Raw genomic sequence first — 19135 nt, forward strand, 5'->3', positions numbered from 1 at the left:
TTGAACAAATTGAAGAAAAGGGATTAGCTACTAGTTCAAAACCAGCAGTAACTGTGAGTTACTTTGTATGTTACTTTGCACTCAGAGACAGGATTAGTCTATGTTGAATTTGCAGATTGTTATTGCTCCAAAGCAGGGCTGAGAAGTCAAAGATGATTTATTTCAAGTCCTTGGTTTTATAATTAAGGAACTAAGACCAGGAGAAGGATGGGCTAACTCCTGTGAGCACCATCTCCTGACTCCAGTACTTTGAGTGTTTTACCAAGTGAACTAACTGATATTTATTTCCACATCACTGGCTTATCCTGAAATTCTAAAGCATCCTTAAAAGGTGGAAGCCCCTTGTAAAGTACATAAAGGAATGGCATCTCGGTTGACAGAAAAACAAAAGAAATATAGGCAGCTAGTAACAGTCTTGGATCTTAGGGTTTACATCAGGCAATGCCCTGAAATACTTAGTGGCAACAACTTATTAAGATTTCTTAATATAGCAATATAGGACTCACGAGTCTCCTTCGGCAGGAGTGCTCTTAGGAAGCCCACAATCAAGACTCCGAGGTCTGGAAGCTGCTGTAAGAGCACAGAACAGAGTGGCACTACTGACACTGAGTAACCCCACGGTGACGGGGTGCATAATTTTATAGCATTCTTACTTCTCTAACAGAGCAGAAAGCAGGTAATCTAACTAACAATCCTGGGAAGCAGCCCAACCGTGCTGTCACTCATACGCCAAGGATCAGACATGACTTAGTTCAAGGAAGTCGCCATTTTCTAAGAAGCTGGTTTTTTTGTGTGTGGGTTTTTTTTTGTTGTTTTTTCATTGGAGTATAGTTGATTTACATCTAGGAAGCTGTTTTAGACTTGGGTTAAAAGTCTCCAACCATCACACAAAGACACGGGCCTGGGGGATTTATCTGGGTGAAATGCTTTATCCCAGCTTTGAAAAAACAAAACAAAATAGAACACTCACTTGTCGGAATAAAAAGAATGTTGATTTTATCTACTTTGCAAATCATGCAACTTACACTGGAGAGAGAGGACTAGTGGAAAATGTATTTGCTTTGGTGGCTAGTGAAGTGTTTAGAGTCACTTGAGGAGCTACATACTCTGCTTTCATGCTCCCAGCTTTGAATGCCGCCCTCCACATGTGGCCTTGCAGCTGTTTCAGCGCCGTGGTCTTCCGGTCCAGAGACATCTGCCAGCACACGTTATCCACCACGGCCTGGACCACCCGCTGCAGGTCATCTGCCCCATTCCCGGATGCTGCTGGGATCGGAACAGCCCCATCCAGGTGGGAGTCCTCTTCAGCCTTTAAATCAGAAACAACACAAAATTTGTTTCTTACTCATTTTTAAAAAGATCCCTTAAATGATACCTGAAAACTAGCAGACCAACTTTCTTCAACTACCATTAGCACCGAGCCCTGTTAAAAATTAAAGTATCCTACACTTTGGGACTGATATGAATGATTCCTAAAAAAAACTGGATTATAATAAATAAATTTACAACCCCTTTCCTGTATCACTAAAGCTGAAACTTAAACCAAGAGGCATGTTGTGTGTGAGAAAAGAGATAGCACAAAATGATAAAATGTTATAATAAGACCTGGTTTGTTGATTCACTTACTAGGATCAACAAACCAGGACTTCAATTATATCGGATCATTTTCTCTGTACTATAACTAACTGAGGAAGAAATAAAGAAAATCTCAGTGAAATTAGTTTATGCCTGGAATTCAATGAAAAGAAGCTAGTGAAGCAATGTCTGGGGTTGGTTTACCTTCAGTCTCCTGCAATCTCCCACATCCTGCAAAACCCTAATAGCTATTTAGAAGCTGGTTAGCCTGTGACAAGGCGTATGTCCAATCCCTAAAGACTCAATGATTTATACGCTACAATGAGGGAATATGTATGTATGTTTCAACAACAGGCATTGAGACAACAAAAAAAGGTAAAGAAGGGAGTGTTTCAGACTAACCCTGAGTTATCTAGAAAATTCAACAAACCCAAATGCCCCACGCCTCAAAGGATATGACTCTCTTTCCAATCCTAACTCCTAACATTATAGAATTTACAGAAAGCCTTCCACGTTGCCCAATGTAGAAAATTAACTCAAAAAGAGCCAGAGAGTTAGCTCTGCACAGCATGTAAGACCTTTGCCAATGAAGCAATTTTAATAAGAAAAACAACAGATCGGGAGTTCCACAGCACACAGTGTGGAAGGAGAAAGACTGAAAACTGGGGAGGGATCAAAGCAGAACAAAGTACATGTAACGAAGGCGAAGGCGGGTATGAAGGCTGGGCTGAATGTGAGCTGGGGAGAGAGGTGTGTGAGGGCCCAGGGACTCTGTGAAGGGGCAGCAGGGGCTCACGCCATGAGGAGGAGAGAGTGGAGAATGAGGTAATGAGGTGTTATCACTTGGAGGCATTAATGAAAAATGTGATGAGATGGCACAAGACCCTCTTGCATTCCAGCCACAAATGACTTAGTTTTATAAATACATGATATTTTATGCAACTGAAATAGCTCCAGAAAGAGGCAATTGTAGAGACAACAAACTGCCATTTATGTCATTATTTCTGGCCTTTTAACTATGTACTGTGAATTCCTAAGCAGGCAAGTCACTACAACATCCGTGCCCTGTGAATCCAGAGTGCTTATTTTAAAATATGCTCAGAGAACATTCTAAGTCTTCAGGCATCCTCAGTTCTAACACCCTTGGGAATGTAGAAGCAATGGAATAGAAATATCCCAACCTGTTTCCTCAAAAGATTGACATCCTGCTGGCACTCCTCTTCTTCCCAATGTGTCTGCAGATACTCTTTAACATTTTCTTTGATGTAAGGAAATAAAATGTCCTGGATAAAAGTGCAAAAGAAAAAAACAATAATTAGCTTTAGTGGTTTGCATGAGATCAAGTTCTTCAACAATCTCACCTTAGCTAATTCTAGCAAATAAGACAATGAAAATTTCATTGAAAATATGAAAATTGGTGCTCCGGATATAGGAGCTAGACGGAGACTGAGAAACAAACAAACTAGATCAAGAGTCAGCACCTACAGCCCGTGGGCTAAATCCAATCTTCTCCCATTTTTGTAAATGAAGTTTTATTGGAATGTGTCCACACTCATTTGTTTACAGGGTGTCTATGGCCACTTTGGAGCCACAATGCAGAGCTGAGTACTTGTAACCAAGACCATATAGCCCTCAAAGTCTCAACATTTAGTATTCAGTCCTTTACAGAAAAAGTTTGCTGACTCAAACCAGATGGCTAGACTATACATCCTTGAGGGTTGGGATCAAGTACACCCTGCTCACAGCTACATCCCCACTGCACGCCACAGTACTTGCGACATGCACGTAACTCAAATATCTGCTGACAGAATGATGTCCACGTATGACAAATGTTTTTGTTGTTGTTGTTGTTTTTTAAATTAATTTATTTCTTTATTTTTGGCTGTGTTGGGTCTTCGCTGCTGCATGTGGGCTTTCTCTAGTTGCGGTGACCGGGGGATACTCTTCGTTGCGGTGCACGGGCTTCTCATTGTGGTGGCTTCTCTTGCTGTGGAGCACAGGCTCTAGGCGTGCGGGCTTCAGTAGTTGTGGCATGCGGGCTCAGTAGTTGTGGCTCACAGGATCTAGAGCACAGGCTCAGTAGTTGTGGCACATGGGCTTCGTTGCTCGGCGGCACGTGGGATCTTCCTGGACCAGGGCTCGAACCCGTGTCCCCTGCATTGGCAGGCGGATTCTTAACCACTGAGCCACCAGGGAAGTCCACAAATGTTTTAAAAAAACACCTGATCACCATGATTCTTTCTTGGAAATCAGAATACCTACAGAATTACCCTATGTATTCTGATGGGCAAAACAATTCAGAAATAAATAACCTGTCAGTAATCCATTCATTGGGAACATGATTTTTCTTAGGTCAAAATTTTTACATTTACTTGCAATTGTAGTGTATGTAGTTGTAATTGTAATTGTAGTTGTAGTTGTAATTACATACAATTGTATGTAATGCAATCGTAGTGTATGTATCTTTTCAAATCCAATTTGACACATTCAGGAAAATATTAGTGTCTACCATATAATAAGATATGCTAATGCGGCATGGAGAAGGGGATTGAAAAGATAAACAAGTCACAATCCCTTTTCTCAAAAAGCTTCTGAAGAATCTAGTGGGGGGGGATGGGGGATGGAAGGTAAACAGAGAATTGTAACGTGGTGCAAGGGGTGAGACAGAGTATCAGCAGAATGCTGCACAGATGCAGGGCGTAACGGCCCTGCAACAGTCTTAGCAATAATCAGTCTGAAAAAACAGAAAATAAATATATGCTATGGATATAGACACCAGGTATACAATTCAGAGAAGGACTTACATTTTAAGGGAAAGTCTATAACCAAGTGGAATCCAAGAAGTCTGTTTATTTAAATTGATTCACTCATTTATTTATTCAAATATGCACCAAATGCCCAGTACAGGGCAGGCCCTTGTGGCAAGGGCTGAGGATGTAATTGTGAGCAAAACCCATACGTGATCCCTAATCTCAAGGAGCCAAGTAGCAGAAACAGACATTAAAGTTAAGGTGGTACTTTAATAAATGGTACAGACGAGAGGTACATAGTACTACTAGGGCATAAAATAGGAAAGTTTGACCTTTCCTAGTGAGGGAGGTCAGGGAAGGCTTCGCTGGAGAAGTGACAACAGAACTGAGATCTAAAGCAATGATTCTGAAAGTGAGATTCAGGACCCCCGAGGTCCTGAGACCCTTTTATAGGGCTCCACGAGGTCAAACTATTTTCAAAAAAATACTAAGATGTTATTTGCCTTTTTCACTTTCATTCTTTCAGGAGTGTACAATAGTTTTCCAGAGGCTACACAGGTGTGATATCACAACAGACCCAATGCAGATATGAGAATCCAGCCATCTTCCTAGCCCGTTTATAAAATGTAAAACATTGTCTAAAACAGTCTTCTAACCATGTTTTCCAAAACAAACAAAATATTCTTCATAAAAATATATTATTTATTAATGTTAACAAAGTAATAGGGTTTATTGTTTAAAATGAATAAATATTTTTAAATTTCTCAGTTTTAATTGCTAATGTGGTAAATGTTGATCAATATAACCCACATAGGGCTTCCCTGGTGGCGCAGTGGTTAAGAACCTGCCTGCCAATGCAGGAGACACGGGTTTGAGCCCTGATCCTTGAAGATCCCACATGCCGCGGAGCAACTAAGCCCATGCGCCACGACTACTGAGCCTGCGCTCTAGAGCCCGCGAGCCACAACTACTGAGCCCACGTGCCACAACTACTGAAGCCCTCGTGCTTAGAGCCCAAGCTCCGCAACAAGAGAAGCCACCGCAATGAGAAGCCTGCGTACCACAACGAAGAGTAGCCCCCACTCGCCGCAACTAGAGAAAGCCCGTGCGCAGCAACGAAGACCCAACGCAGCCAAAAATAAATAAATAAATTTATTAAAAAAAAAAATATATATATATATAATCCACATAAACAAAAGTTCTTTGGGTCCTCAGAAATTTTTAAGCGTGTAAAGGAATCCTGAGAATAAGAAGTCTGAGAACCACCAAAGGTGGAAAGGACTAACCTGGAGAAGACTAGCAGAGAGAATGTTCCACACAGAGAGAACAGTGTGGGTAGGGAAAGACTCCCGTAGTGTGCAAAAGGCCCTGGAGACAAGCAATCCTCCTCCGTGCAGAGAGGGCTCACCAAATGTAAAAATAAGAATGGGCTCCAATTCACGAAGCGCCAGCATGTGCTACCGCAGGGTCATTTGTGCCAAACGGCACACCCGGCTTCTTCTGATTAGTACTAACCAGTAGCAGCCCACCACCCAGCTTTGCGCTGAAAACCACTGATCTGTGTCTTCTCCCTCTCTTCCCTTTCCGCTTCCTCCTTATTACAAGCTTCTGCATCGTAAGAGTTTCTTAACTACTACTGCCAGAGAGTGAACAAGGGCAAAGAGAGAAGAAAGAAGCTGGCAGAGGGGAGGGGGTGGGGGGGATGGGCCAAATAGGTGAAGGGGGTTAAGAGGTACAAACTTCCAGTTATAAAATAAATAAGTCATAGGGATGCAATGTACAGCATAGGGAATATAGTCAATAATACTGTAATAACTTTGTACGGTCACAGATGGAAACTAGACTTATCCTGGTGATCATTTTGCAGTGTATAAAAATATCAAATCACTATGTTGTATACCTGAAACTAATTTAATATTTTAAGTCAGCGATTCTTCAATTAAAAAAAAAAAAAAAAAAGAGGAAGCTGACAGAAAACTTTTTATTTTATTTCCTGCTAACAGGCCTGAGGGATGACTTGGTTAGGACATAGTTAATAGATCATTATGAATAAAACCATGTTTTTTAGTGTGCATAGAATTTCCCTGACTGGAACAAAGGCTTGGCTCCATAATTAGAATTTTTTAACACTTCAGAAGACCCAATTCTAAGTTCAACTTCAATTGCACTCCCAAATGAAAATATACAACACAAGAAAGATATCATGGATTTTTTTGAAATGGTAGGACTGAAGTGTTTACCTCTCTTCACAATACGTTTTTCAAATTTCACCTGCCCCAGTAAAAATAAAGAAGTCATTCAATTTTGCTTGTTCTCATGGTGCATTCCAGTAAGTAATGGATCACTCAGCAGATTCAGAACAGTGTGATCAGGCAAAATTTTCAGCATACTTGACACAAAAGCTTTGTTTAAGCTCAATAAAAACTCATTTTTGACCTTAAAGAAGGAAAATGAAGAGCTAAGATTGACAGCTTTCCTTTTCTGCAAGAGATTGCTTTTACTGGGCTGATATACTTCTGATTTTCTTGAAATACTCGGTTTTCTCAGCATGCCCCTCCTCATTCCTTGCTTTCTCCCACTTAGCATCTCTCCTGCACTCATGCACTGTGGCAGGACTGCAAACCCGCCCCCACTTGAGAGTGCTATCTGAGAAGATGCAGCAGAACCGAAGGCGCACACACACAGCGCTTCTTCTCCTAGGCAGACACACATGTGCAGAGAAGAAAGTAAAAAAAAAAGTTTACTGTCCCACTGGGTATGCTGCAAAATAATTGGAAACAACCTAAATTGTCATCAGCTAGAGAATAAACGGGTATATTCATACTCTAAAACATTACACAGCAGTTAAAAATGAATGTACTAAAATTGTATTTATCAACATGAATATAAACTCTAACATATGAATAAAACTCTAATACAAAATGGGATGTGCTCAGGGCCTCGGTTATAGCTGTAATGTTCTATTTCTTTAAGATCTGAAACAAACATAATATGAAGGTTTAATTAGCTTTGTGGTTGGTGCATAGTCATTACATTAATCTTTATCCTTGCTTGTTTTAAATGGGTTACAATTAAAAAAAAAACAAGCCACCTTTGATCCCTCATCCTACACCTTTCTCATTTGGTCCTTCTCCTCCAGCGTCCAGCCTCCATTACTCCCCAACTCCTAAGCAACTGGAATATTCCCCAGGGAAAACTTTTGGTCAGATCCAGGGCCACCCAGTAACTGAAGAGCTAAAGTACTCAAAAAATTTCTAAACGCATGCAGTGCTGTATTATTTACTTTGTGCTTCACAAAGTCGAATTTCCTATATCCAGCTTTATTGGTACCAAGAACAATTCATGCAGAGCCTGTTAATCCTGAGAGCCCAGGTCCTTAATCTCTGTGGGAGAGCAATTAAAGAGGACAGACTACAGGCAGCATGCCAGGCTGGGGTCCTACCTCTGTCTTCTACTAGCTGTGTTCAAGTAGCTTATCCTCTTTGAGCTTGTTTTCTCATCTGCTAAACGGCAATGACAATACCACGCAAAGTCACTGCAGTCATTAGAGATAATCAGATGAAAGCATCCAGTACCTTACCACTAATTACATACTCCAGCACAAACATTTAAACTGGGCAAGGATCACCTTTACCCCAATTTAGTGATAAACAATTGCAGAGAAGTCCCCAGAGGATAAATCACAAAGACAACCAACTCATTCATTCAACATTTACTGAGGACCTATTGAGTGCCAGACATTTCTGATAACAGAGTTATAAACCAGAGACCCTCTCCTCAGAGAACGCACAGAAATAAAAGGTCAAGATTTCAAACAATTCTAAACTTTTAGGAAAAGCTTTAGAAATTAGAAATTACTTTAGAACTCCTGGTCATCCAATTTGCCTCTTTCCTCTATCCATAAAACTCCCCTCTGCACTAATACACAAAGGCAGGCAATGAAGCTTGAACTTAGTATAACTGGAGTTGGCATGCTAGCAGATCGAACAGTCTATTTTAGTGCACAAGTGTTACTGCATAACATGAAAGTACATGGGGCAAATAACTAAATTGTGAAGATTTTATCCATTCTTTCAACATACTTATTGAGCATCTATCATGCAAAACAAATAAAATGCCTTCAAGTTGCTTATTTTTAAAAGCCAATAATTATATCATAGCCTGATATGTACTATGATACCAGATAAGAATGCTCTAAAAATAGACTTTTTAAAGTTAGTACTTATTGCCCAAACCTGCCCATTGAAAATTTTCAGGCTTTAAAATTAATTCCAGAAATAACTGTGATGATAAATACTTTAACTTCAGATATAGTTATAATCCATTTATAGATAATTTCAGAATTCTATAGTATGTAAAAATGCTACAATAAACCCAGGATTCTATAAGCGTGCAAATATTTTTAGTTCACCAGTCACCTACGGGGTTGTTACAGTAGTACATATAACAAAAGGCTACAGAACTAAATGAGAGTACTTGTCTTTCAGGGGACTAGGATTAAATTCCACTAAACGTTAGATGGGATACTGTGCAAGCAGAAATTTATATTATTCTACACAGCTCAACGATAGCATTCTGAAAAAGCTCCATTAGGGCTACAATATTTCTGACGATCTAATGAAAGAAGTTGCCTCATAAATGTTCAGAAGTCCAAATATGGATTTGTTTATGGTCAAGTGGCTGTTTTAATGAAAATGTCATAGAATCAATAAAGATAAAATTGTTGCTATAATATTTACTCAAGTCTCCTTTGAAGAAAATGGGTAATAAAAAAGTAATGGGTAATACTACAGCTATTTAAAGAAACTATTTTAAAAGGCTTCCAAAGGAACCACACAGTGCAAATGATTTATAGTATTTGAGAACTTAATATTTTTCCAGCCAGAAAATTAAACAACACAAAGGCAATACTGGTGGGCTATTATTCCTGTATTAATCTCAGAGGATAAAAAGCAAAGGAAGGGACTTCCCTGGTGGCACAGTGGTTAAGAATCCACCTGCCAATGCAGGGGACATGGGTTCGAGCCCTGGTCCGGGAAGATCCCACATGCCACGGAGCAACTGAGCCAGTGAGCCGCAACTACTGAGCCCATGCACCACAACTACTGAAGCCCGTGTGCCTAGAGCCTGTGCTCCACAACAAGAGAAGCCACCACAATGAGAAGCCCGTGCTCGCTGCAACTAGAGAAAGCCCACGCGCAGCAACGAAGACCCAACGCAGCCAAAAATTAATTAATTGATTAATTTTTTTAAAAAGCAAAGGAAAATCAAGTAGCTTGATGGATCTTAAGAACAAATCACAATTCTTGGGACTTCCCTGGTGGTCCAGTGGTTAAGACTCCACGCCCCTGATTCAGGGGGCCCAGGTTCGATCCCAGGTTGGGGAACTAAGATCCCACGTACCGCAACTAAGCCCGCACGCCGCAATGAAGACCCAGCGCAGCCAAAATTAATTAATTGATTGATTAAAAAAAAAAGAACAAATCACATTCTCTAAATAAGAAATAAAAAATAGAGCATAATCGTATTTTCGGAAATGTCTAACGGATAAAACAAAATCTAAGAGAATATGGACATAAAGGTTTACAAAGGTTTTCTCTGGGTCATGAGATACCTAGGGGAAAAAACCCCCCTTTTTTTTTTGACATATCTATTTCTACAATGAAAGTGTATAGTCTTTATTTTTAAGATTTAAAAAAAAATTTTATTGTAGTATAGTTGATTTACAGTGTTGTGTTAGTTTCTCCTGTACAGCAAAGTGAATCAGTTATACATATACATATAACCACTTTTTTTTAGATTCTTTTCCCATATAGGCCATTACAGAGTATTAAGTAGAGTCCCCTGTGCTATACAATAGGTCCTTATTAGTTATCTACTTTATGTACAGTAGTGTGTATATGTCAATCTCAATCTCGCAATTTATCCCTTCCCCACCTTCCCCCGCTGGTAACCATAAGTTTGTTTTCTACATCTGTGACTCTATTTCTGTTTTGTAAATAAGTTCATTTTTTAGATTCCACATGTAAGTGATAATTATATGATGTCTTTCTCTGTCTGACTTACTTCACTTAGTATAATCATCTCCAGGTCCATCCATGTTGCTGCAAATGGCATTATTTCACTCTATTTTATGGCTGGGTAATATTCTATTGCATATATATACCACATCTTTTTTTTTTTTTAAAAACATCTTTATTGGAGTATAATTGCTTTACAATGGTGTGTTAGTTTCTGCTTTATAACAAAATGAATCAGTTATACATATACATATGTTCCCATATCTCTTCCCTCTTGCATCTCCCTCCCTCCCACCCTCCCTATCCCACCCCTCTAGGTGGTCACAAAGCACAGAGCTGATCTCCCTGTGCTATGCAGCTGCTTCCCACTAGCTATCTATTTTACGTTTGGTAGTGTATATATGTCCATGCCACTCTCTCACTTTGTCACAGCTTACCCTTCCCCCTCCCCATATCCTCAAGTCCATTCTCTAGTAGGTCTGTGTCTTTATTCCCATCTTGCCACTAGGTTCTTCATGACCTCTTTTTTTTTTTCCCTTAGATTCCATATATATGTGTTAGCATACTGTATTTGTTTTTCTCTTTCTGACTTACTTCACTCTGTATGACAGACTCTAACTCCATCCACCTCACTACAAATAACTCAATTTCATATCTTTTTACGGCTGAGTAATATTCCATTGTATGTATGTGCCACATCTTCTTTATCCATTCATCTGTCGATGGACACTTAGGTTGCTTCCATGTCCTGGCTATTGTAAATAGTGCTGCAATGAACATTTTGGTACATGACTCTTTCTGAATTATGGTCTTCTCAGGGTATATGCCCAGTAGTGGGATTGCTGGGTCGTATGGTAGTTCTATTTTTAGGTTTTTAAGGAACCTCCATACTGTTCTCCATAGTACCACATCTTTTTTATCCATTCATCTGTTGATGGACATTTAGGTTGCTTCCATGTCTTGGCTATTGTAAATAGTGCTGCTATGAACATTGGGGTGCATGTATCTTTTCAAAATAGAGTTTCCTCCGGATATATGCCCAGGAGTGGGATTACTGGATCATATGGTAGTTCTATTTTTAGTTTTTTAAGGAACCTCCACACTGTTCTCCATAATGGTTGTACCAATTTACATTCCCACCAACAGTGTAGGAGGGTTCCCTTTTCTCCACACCCTCTCTAACATTTATTGTTTGTAGACTTCTTTTTTTTTTCTTTTTTTTTGGCTGTGCCACACAGCACGTTGGATCTTAGTTCCCCGACCAGGGATCGAACCCATCCCCCCTGCAGTGGAAGCGCAGGGTCCTAACCACTGGACTGCCAGGGAATGCCCTGTAGACTTTTTGATGATGGCCATTCTGACTAGTGTGAGGTGATACCTCATTGTAGCTCTGATTTGCATTTCTCTGATAATTAGTGGTGTTGAGCATCTTTTCATGTGCTTTTTTCGGCCACCTATATGTCTTCTTTGGAGAAATGTCTATTTAGATCTTCTGCCCATTTTTTGATTGGGTTGTTTTTTGTTTTTTGTTTTTTTTGACATAGAGGTGCATGAGCTGTTTGTATATTTTGGAGATTAATCCCTTGTTGGTAGCTTCATTTGCAAATATTTCCTCCCATTCTGTGGGTTGTTTTTTCATTTTGTTTATGGTTTCCTTTGCTGTGCAGAAGCTTTTAAGTTTAATTAATATAGTCTTTTTTTAAATTGAGATATAACTGACATATAACACTATATTTGTCTCAGGTGTACACCATATTGGTTCAGTATTTGTATATATTGTGAAATGATCACAATAAGTCTAGTTGACATCAATCACAACACAGTTAAAACAAAGTTTTTCTCTTGTGATGAGAACTTTTAAGATTGACTCTCTTCGCAACCTTCAGATATACAATACAGTATCATTAACTCTAGTCACTGTGCTGTATATTACATCTCCATGACTTATTTGTTTTATAACTGGAAATCTGTACCTGCTTGAACACTTCTAACAATGGAAAATTTACTACTTCTTGGAGTGGCTCATGCCATCCATCAGAGTGCTTCAGCAGTTGTGGTATTAGAATTACTCCTTAAATATCCTTCCTGAAGACCACACTAGGAACTACCAAAAGAAGTTTCAGTGCTCTGACTGCTACAAAGGGCCACAGGGGCTCAGAAATTATAACTTTGCTGTCCCTATTTTCAGAGGGTAAGCAGAGACATAACTGTTCCCCTTTGAAAGCTGAAGCCTTTAGGAATGAACATTAGATTTCATCATCTGCACTCAAAAAGAATTAATAAAATATGTTGCTCATAAGACAAGTATCTTCTAAATCCCATTAGGAAGATTAAACTGTAATTAAGGAAAGATAAACTATAATCTAATTAATTGCAATGAATCACATCTCACAAAGGAAGGTTATCATTACAAGGGGCTAGTAGTTGGGATAAGGTTTTAAAAAGCACAGAGACAGAAAGAATATCAGTATCTCATGAGTTGCATAGAGGGAACCCTGACTGGCTCTAGGATGGAGTCCTAGTCCCTATGAGCAGAGAAGACAGGGAAGGAACTGACATTTACTTCCTTGAATCCACCTATCATCTGTGCAAGGTGACCCCTTTGAATAGATGAAGAAGCTGAGGTTCAAAAAGGTTTCACTCTACACTGAATAGTGTCAACTTCAGAAAATATATATGTAGAATACATATACTGGGACAAAATACACTAAACTGTTGAGCAATTACCGAATGGTTAAGATATGGTGATCTCTATTTTCCTTTTTATATGTTCGTCTTCCAGATTGCATCTTAGTCTATTGTACTTTTTTAATCATGATGCTATTTAATAGAAGTAAAGAGGTTGATCTGAAAAATCAAAAATCTAAAATCCAATGAAATAAATGTACGTAGTTTGCCCATGAAAAAAAAAATCTCTTTAAAGTTTTTATTTATCATTCATATTGTTTAAAAATAATTAAACTTGAAAAAAGCACCTTTTAAATAGTGTTGTATTAGTTTCTTATGGCTGCTGTAACAAATGACTTCAAACTGTGAGGCGGAAAACAACAGATGTTTATTCTCTTGCAGTTCTGGGGGCCAAAAATCTGAAATCATAATGTTGACAGGGCCTGATTCCCTTCAAAGACTCTAGGAGAGGTTCCATTCCTCGCCGCTTCCGTTTTCTGGTCTTGTAGCTGCATCGCTCCGATCTCTGACTTTGTGCTCACACTGCCTCCTCCTTCTCTGTGCATCTATCTTCCCTGTGTCTCTTATAGGACACTTGGCATTGAACTTAGGGCTCACCAGATAATCAAGGGTGATTTCTCCATCTCTGTCAATACTCCTTTTTTCCAGTAAGTTAACATTCATAGGTTCCAGGGATTAGGAAATAGAAATCTTTTGGGGGGCTATCATTCAGCCCACTACAGCTGGCTTATTTTATCATCGTATAATCAATATTATATTTCCTATTAGGAACAACACCGCTTTTGAAAGCAGATTCTAATAAGACATGACAGATTAAGTGACTATGATGTGTATTTGAAGACTGTATAATAATGCCACATGTTTTAATATTGAGGATGAATGCTAATATGAAGTATATTACTGGGTTACATTAAATTCCTTGAATGCTGTTTTATTTTAACAGAATATTGCTTGATAAAATAAAATCATTTTATTGTCAAAAAAAAAAAAAAAAGGTTTCACTGCTGGTACAAAGTAAAGCCAAGACTCAAACCCAGGTCTATTGAATTCTAATGCCTGAGCCTATCCAGCTCTGTGGGTGAATGACTTCGGGGAGCACAACTCATTAGGATCACCCAAATCCCTGGATCCTGATATTATATTCTCTATAGAAACTTCTAATACCACTTTTCTCAAAGAGATTTGTACTAAAAAGAATGAGAGATTCTGGTTCACCTGGCAGTTCTGTAACAGTTCTAATAAGTAGGAATAATATGAGTAATCGTAGTAATAGTGGGAATAACTGCCAACACTGACTAACCCCTCACTATTCCAGGCACTTCTCATTCTACAGTCAATCCTTAGTGATCTCATCTAATCCATGATTTTAAATACCATCTGTTGCTGATGACCCCCAAATCCATAGCTTTAGCCTGGACCTCTTCCCTGAACTCCAGACTGATTTTTTCCAGCTGCCTACCCCAGATCTCCACTTGGATGTCTGAAACCAAACTCTTGCTTCTAGCCCTTAATCCTACTCCTCCCACATCTCCCCCATCTCAGTAAGTGGCAGCTCCATCCTGCCAAGATGCTCAGGCCAAAAGCCTTAGAGTCGTGTTTTACTCCTTTTTCTCTCACATGCCACATCCAACCAATTCATCAGCAAATGAGTCAGCCCTACCTACAAAATACATCCAGAATCTTATCACTTCTCACCACCTGCCACTGTTCCCAAGGCACTCCAAATTTACTCAATGAATTGATTAATGAATGGCTTGAATTATGTCATTTCAATTCTCATAATAGCTCTATGAAACAAGTGCCCTTATTTCCTCCATTTCACAAAGGCACATAAAGGTTAAGTATAAATTAAGAAACTATGGTTATAGTTTATCAAACAGGTCTTTTTTTTTTAGTTTGAAGAGTCAGATCCCCAGAACCCGATCATCCCAGGAGAAGGGATCGAATTAGCTTACTGGACCCACACAAGGCCCAGGGCAGGAGTCAGCCAGCCTCTCGGAGCACACCAGGTTAGCTGCCAAACGCCAGTCTAACCACGAGCTCCTCTCTGAAGTCCCACCCAGGTCCCACTGCCAGGATTACCACTAGTTTCCACAACACATGTGCTAGTCTCTCTCTACTCAGTAAAGGGATCAGCTCCACACTTTTTAGACTTAAGAAAAGGAACTTGTTAGAAGGTCACATAATGAATCATTGAAAAGAAAATCAAGTTAAGAAATGAACCGCTCACGTACATACCCAGAAGACAAAGAACACTTTTCTGTATTAAAGAATTCTGTGTTTGAAAAGAAATCCATGGTTCTGAAATGGAGTCCCCTGGGAAGGGTCCAGTGAGTTTCCAGTAGGGCCTCTGAGGACAGAGCTACCAACTTTCCACACAATGCAGAAAGGTGATGGAGAACCAGATGCAAGAGGATCAGGGTGGGTTGGCTTCCACCCCTCTTATGACCGCTACCTCCACCGAAACCAATTTTGAAAATTGAGTTAATAAGTGTGAAAATCTAAAGTTTTATACAAAAATAAGCTTTTACTGTAAAAAGAATACTTTTTTTTTTTTTTTTTTTAGTGAAGGGGTGACATGGGGTGAGCTGTAAGGATGGAAAATTTTAAGAACCATCAGACAAGGTACGACTTTTCAGAGCTAAACACAGGATATCCTTTAAAAGTTTATCTGAGCGAGATGAAGGCCTATCTATGTATTTTCAAAACAGGGGTTATTTATTAGAATTGGTACCTTTTTGGGGGTCAATGTGACTACATTCCTTTCAAGGATCTAAGTGACTTTACTGTATGCATAGGGAAAAAAATCAGGAGGAATATTCACCAAACTCTTAATGACTATTGCTGGGTGGTAGGAGCAGAAAGGGCATTCATTCTCTACACTATACTCTTCTGTAATGTTTGCAATTCATAACAAGTGTGAATTAATTTTTGAGGAAAAATTTTGGGGAAAAAACACTTTCCTCTATCCTCACATTAACAGATACAAGTTTCCACAGAATAATGTATTTAGCTCTTTAAATACTTAAATTTAATTGTTAATCAAAATTTTTTTATGGTTTTTAATTTCCATTGTTAACTGATTTCTTTCTCTAAAACTCAGAGGTTTTAGAAATCTTGGGTCAATGACTATTCTAATGAGACTCTAGATATACATCAGTTAAATTGCATACTGTGCAAATAAGATAAAGTATCACCTTGAGGAAATCTGAAATAGCAAGGATAGCAGAAGTGGGAGAAGCAATACCAACCCCTCCCAGGCCCATTCTAGAATGCATCATATCACCATCAACAAGCATTTGCTGAATGCCTTATGTGCAAGTACTATGCCAGGCTCTGCTTTCTGCCCTGAAGGAGCTCTCCGCATTGCTGGAAGACAGCACACACAGACACCACCACAAGGCAGCATCTGCTACAGTGGCAAATACATGGCCCTGCAAAGGAGGGAGAGAGAGGATTTTGAAATTCCTGCTTAAACAGAAGTCCTTTGAAAGCAGAAGCAGGTCTTACCTGTGTATTCCCATAACCTAACACGATAAATATGTTTTAAATTAATAAGTACATGGAACCAACCTGCACTTGGAGAGGAAAAAGTATGACATCCCAAGCTGGAGGAATGGTGGTGGCATGAAAGTGTGGCATGACCCAAATGGGCATGTTCAGCTATAAAAAAAAAAAGTGTAAAGAAACAGAGGAATAGAAAGTTGGAAAACCCAATTCACTGAAGTGGAGGAGTTGAAACTATCTTTGAGCCAACAGGAAACCACAAAGGATTCTGATGGTGCAAAGACAACCTGTTCATGTACCTGTCTTCCTTACAAGGTTCCTTACGGGTGGCAGCAGCAGCTTTAAGGATTTTGGTTGCCTAGCAGAGCCTGGCACATGATAGGTATTCAAATAAATGTGAGTGAAAGGAAGGGAAGATTGATTAGGCTGGAAAGATTATGCAAGTGCCATGATATGGAAGGCGGTAGACAAATAAGAGACCAGAAATTAAGGCCGGAGGTGTTTTCTAATCCACCTCATGATATACTCAGACCCAATACAGTGATTCTCCAAAGGCTCCTCCCCTTGTCTCAAGTTGAATCAACAAAATTCCTCTCACATACCACCATGGGTATATCTCCCTTTAGGAATCCTGAGCAACTGGGAAGGTTTGGGGAATGTTAATCAACCCATCAACAGCTACTTATCAAGGCAGTCCTGCCATTCCAGTGCCTCCTCAAGTTCTCTGAGGTTAGCCAAGTTCTGCATCTCGTTCTTAACTTATTTCTGGCCAGGGCCATAAGGAGCAGAGGCGGAGGTAATCACAGTGGGTTTCAGTAAATGTTACTTCCCCCTTTTCCACACTGACCCTTCATAAGCGCTTTCTGTCTCCACCAAACAGTCTGATATTTCCTGCATTATAATCAGTGTTTCTACAGGGCTTTATATTTTTCAAAGGTTTTTGCACTCTATCTCAATCTTCATCACTACCTTATAAGCATGACAGATCCTACTATCCCATTCTTGAAGATGAAGAAGCCTAAATCCCTAGACTGAATGAAGCCAGGGAAAATGACACAGTTACAGTTACTAGCACCAATAATAAACAGCACAGGTGGAAGCAAGCTCCTGGTTGCTGTTTCTTGTGGGTAGTCGTCTAGCCGTTTCATACTGAGAGCAGAATGATAAAACTTACCAAATGGATATTTAACTAAAGTTGGGAGATACTATCAGACAACACAAGCTCTCTTCTTAGAAAGACCATAAAATTAACATAACCATTTTCATGAGAAAAAAATGTCAATTTCAACATTTCCTGACTATTATCTTCCAAAATATATTGTTAGAATATGAGAACATAAAAGAGTAAATTACAAGTATTGTTAAACAATCAAGAATGTATTAGCTATTTCTAAAAGTGCTTTAACATAAAATGTCAAGAGAGTCCAAAGAAATTCATTAAACAAACGTCAGAAAAGCACACAAACATTATTCTGTTGTTAATTGAATGAATATCTTTATCATTTTGATTTTCAACTAAATGAGTATCTGCTACTTCAAATAAATATTATCTATAGGATCAAGGATTTGTCTGCTTAATTCATATTTTCTAACATAGAACGTTCAGTTTGAGATCTCTTCTTTTCCCTTAGTCTTGTTCAAACCTTGCCAAATATCTTGTTCTTTAAGGTAAAACTCCAGTCCCTTAAACACTGTATTTACCAACCTCCACATCACCACAATCCTTAAGAGAAACACAATCTTTAAAAAAAAAAAAAAAAACTGTCATTTTTTTAAAAAATTTATAGATCCTATCCAGTACCATAAATAATAAATTTCAAAACAAAATTGGAGCTACTATAAAGCCGAACTCTGATGTAGCCAAGAACCTGTAAAGGGATCTATTAGTCAGAAATGTTGGTGCTAGCCAAGTGTGGTAGAGAGGAAACTGCCGCCTACCCTCAAATGTACATGTTCCTAATCACCAAAACCTATGACTATGTTACTTTACTCGGCAAAAGGGTCTTTGCAGACATGATTTAAATTAAGGATCTCAAGATGGGGAGATTACCCTGGATTACCTGGTTGGGCCTGATATAATCAAAGTCCTTGCAAGTGACAGAGGGAAGTAGGAGCGTCAAAGTCAGAGAGTGAAGGATCAGTCTGAAGATGCTACACTGCTGGCTTTAAAGACAGAAGAAGGGGCCAAGAGCCAGGGAATGTGGGTAGCCTCTAGAAGCTGGAATAGCAAGGAAGAGTTTTCCCCTAGTCTCCAGGAGGGACACACCATGCCAACACCTTCCTTTTAGCTCACTGAGACCTATTTCAGAGTTGTGACCCTCCAGAACTGTAAGATGATAAATCTGTACTGTTTTAAACCACTAAACTTACGGCAATTAGTTACAGCAGCCACAGGAACTAATAAAGCAGGTTAAAGCAAGGCACTACTCACCTGCCCGTCTGCCAGGACACTTAAAGCCTTATTCTTCAGGTCCCCGTTGTACAGACATTCAGTGAAATGTTTCTACTAACAAATTATCTAGAAAACGACATAAGATGGTGGTAGTGAGGGAGAAGAGGGAGCCGCAGAGGAATTTTGGAGATCTGTCAGGAATT

General features: G+C 39.3%; 1 protein-coding gene across 1 annotated transcript in view; it reads right to left on the reverse strand.

Annotated features, from left to right (window-relative positions):
• ENOPH1 (enolase-phosphatase 1) overlaps nucleotides 1-19135 on the reverse strand; it is a 35432-nt gene that overhangs the window by 9707 nt on the left and 6590 nt on the right. Inside the window, exons 2-3 of the mRNA XM_068542774.1 lie at nucleotides 2757-2858; nucleotides 1107-1309 (exon numbers count right to left, since the gene is read on the reverse strand). Coding sequence (XP_068398875.1) covers nucleotides 1107-1309; nucleotides 2757-2858 — 305 coding nt within the window. The remainder of the gene's footprint in view (nucleotides 1-1106; nucleotides 1310-2756; nucleotides 2859-19135) is intronic.

The sequence above is a fragment of the Eschrichtius robustus genome, chromosome 4 (genome assembly GCF_028021215.1).
Source record: "Eschrichtius robustus isolate mEscRob2 chromosome 4, mEscRob2.pri, whole genome shotgun sequence".
Classification (NCBI taxonomy): Eukaryota; Metazoa; Chordata; class Mammalia; order Artiodactyla; family Eschrichtiidae; genus Eschrichtius; species Eschrichtius robustus.